The sequence below is a fragment of the Eurypyga helias genome, unplaced genomic scaffold, assembly GCF_000690775.1.
Source record: "Eurypyga helias isolate BGI_N326 unplaced genomic scaffold, ASM69077v1 scaffold32477, whole genome shotgun sequence".
NCBI classification, from domain to species: domain Eukaryota; kingdom Metazoa; phylum Chordata; class Aves; order Eurypygiformes; family Eurypygidae; genus Eurypyga; species Eurypyga helias.
This window is the reverse complement of record NW_010261704.1, coordinates 365-2,711: the sequence shown is the minus strand read 5'-3', so window position 1 is coordinate 2,711 and position 2,347 is coordinate 365. Positions and strand designations below refer to the sequence as shown.

Sequence of the window (2,347 nt, the reverse complement as noted above, 5' to 3'; positions counted from 1 at the left end):
TGGGGGGACTTTTTCGTTAGCGGGGATGAGCCAGGCTGGGCTCGCTGCCTGGCGTGCGCACGGGAGTGCGGAATGGTCGGAAAACCCCCCGGGTTGGGGGGCAGCTGCTCTCAGGGGAGACGGTTTTTGATCCCTGGATCCGAGCAGCGCTGGAGTTGTGTAACTGTTGGTGGCGTGCGGAGGCCGTTGGCCCAGTTCAAGTGATTTTTGAATGTAATGCTTCTGTTTTCATCTTGCTTTGAAAGAAATCTTAGGAGGTGCAGACACACCGTATGAAAAAGGAGTATTCAACCTGGAAATAATTGTTCCTGAAAGGTCAGTGAGCGATGCCACCCGGTTACGTAGCGTTGCTTTCAGATACGAGTTAACCACTGTCAGGTGTTTGCCGTGCGTGCTGCCATCGGGGGGTTTCCCACAGCCTCCCAACAACTCCTGGGGTCGGTCAGGGGAGACCCTTCGTTTGAGGAACGCAGTTATTGCCATTGAGACCCCACCTGGAGTGCTGCGTCCAGCTGTGGAGCCCTCAATATCAGAAGGATATTGACCACTTGGAGCGAGTCCAGAGGAGGCCACGAAGATGCTCAGAGGGCTGGAGCACCTCTCCTATGATGAAAGGCTGCAAGAATTGGGCTTGTTCAGCCTGGAGAAGAGGAGGCTCCGAGGAGACCTCATTGCAGCTTTCCAGTATCTGAAGGGGCTACAAGGGTACTGAGAGAGGACTTTTTACAAGAGCCTGTAGTGACAGGACAAGGGGTAAGGGGTACAAATTGAAATCAGGGAGGTTTAGATTAGATCTCAGGAAGAAATTCTTCACAGAGAGGGTGGTGAGGTACTGGGACAGGTTGCCCAGAGAAGCTGTGGATGCCCCATCCCTGGGAGTGTCCAAGGTCAGGCTGGATGAGGCTTGGAGCAACCTGGTCTAGTGCAAGGTGTCCCTGCCCATGGCAGGGGGGGTGGAACTAGATGATCTTTAAGGTCCCTTCCCACCCAAACCATTCTATGATTCTATGATTGGCTGATGCACTCATTTCACACTGGACAACCCACGGTGTGGGAATAACGACCTAAAAGCGTTATGACAAGTTCTTGGTCGTGCTGTCTCAAGGCTTTCTGGAAAGCGGCTCGTTCACGGGTCGAAAGGTTCCCGTTACGTCCGCGTCTTCACGGAAAGCTACCCAGGAAAGTGCTGAAAGCACCAAAGGCAGAGCACTGCATTCCCAAAAACTTGTGGGGAAGGATGTTGCTCAGTAAATGGCCGGAGGAGGAAACAATGGCATTGCTTGGGTGATGGAGCTGCCGGTGGACAGATATAGAGGTAATGTGTCATTTCTTAACGCTTATCCCGTAAAGGTACCCGTTTGAGCCCCCGAAGATTCGCTTTCTGACCCCTATCTATCATCCCAACATTGACTCTGCTGGAAGGATTTGCCTGGATGTTCTTAAATTACCACCAAAGGTAAGACGGGCATGGGCACGCGAGGCTGGAGAGGAGCATGAGCACCTTGTCTTGTACGAGCCGTCTCTTTGCTGCTGACTTCCTTCACGGGAGCGCAGTCTGCATGGCACCTCCTTTGCTTAGAGAGTAGAAGATGACCTCCTCAGTTCCCAGGTGTTAAGGACTGAAGAGGGGACCCTGTGACTGGGCCCGGCACTGACCCAGCGGAGATGCTGTCGGTCTGGCTTCCTCGGGGAGGCTGCAGGGTGTTGGGAATGGACCTGCTGTTGTCCGGGGGGAATGTAAACGCTCTAAGTCCTGAGGCAGCTTGGGGGCAGGTTTCTTTCTGCTTATACGCTTTTTTCGCCCCGTTTCCTCGAAGGGTGCGTGGAGGCCTTCCCTGAACATCTCCACGCTGCTGACCTCCATACAGCTGCTGATGGCGGAGCCCAACCCCGACGACCCTCTCATGGCAGACATAGTATGTGAGCTCCTCCGCCGGGCCCCGGGTGGGGAGGGAACGCTGCCTTGGGGTTAGGCTGGGATTCCACTCCCCTCGCTCTGGATTAAAGCTTTGGCGCTGGGCGTAGCAGCGCGGCCTCACCGGGGTCAGGCCTGGCGTCGTGACCGTTCCCCGAGGCAGCAGGGGCGTGCGGGACGGGGTTTGTGCCAGCGGTGGGGAGAGATGCAGAGCTCTTCTCCTCAAGCCCAGCGGTGCGTGTCCTAGTAATGTGGATTCCGCGCTTCCTGCCGCGTGCTGGTGGGTCTGGTTCTGGGAGTTCTAAAGCCGGACCTCAGTCCCAGCTCTGGGTGAGACGGTTGTATTAAATCACATCCGTCTCCCTCATCACGTTCAGTCCTCGGAGTACAAGTACAACAAGCAAGTCTTCCTGATGAACGCCAGAGAGTGGA

General features: G+C 55.4%; 1 protein-coding gene across 1 annotated transcript; it reads left to right on the top strand.

The window, feature by feature from the left end:
- Positions 1-245: 245 nt before the first annotated feature.
- Positions 246-2,342, top strand: UBE2T (ubiquitin-conjugating enzyme E2T (putative); the record flags this gene model as incomplete). The annotated part of the gene is made up of 4 exons (XM_010155469.1): positions 246-315; positions 1,351-1,456; positions 1,818-1,916; positions 2,293-2,342. Coding segments are annotated over 4 exons (325 nt in total), but the record flags the coding sequence as incomplete, so codon positions are not given.
- Between the last annotated feature and the right edge of the window lie 5 nt (positions 2,343-2,347).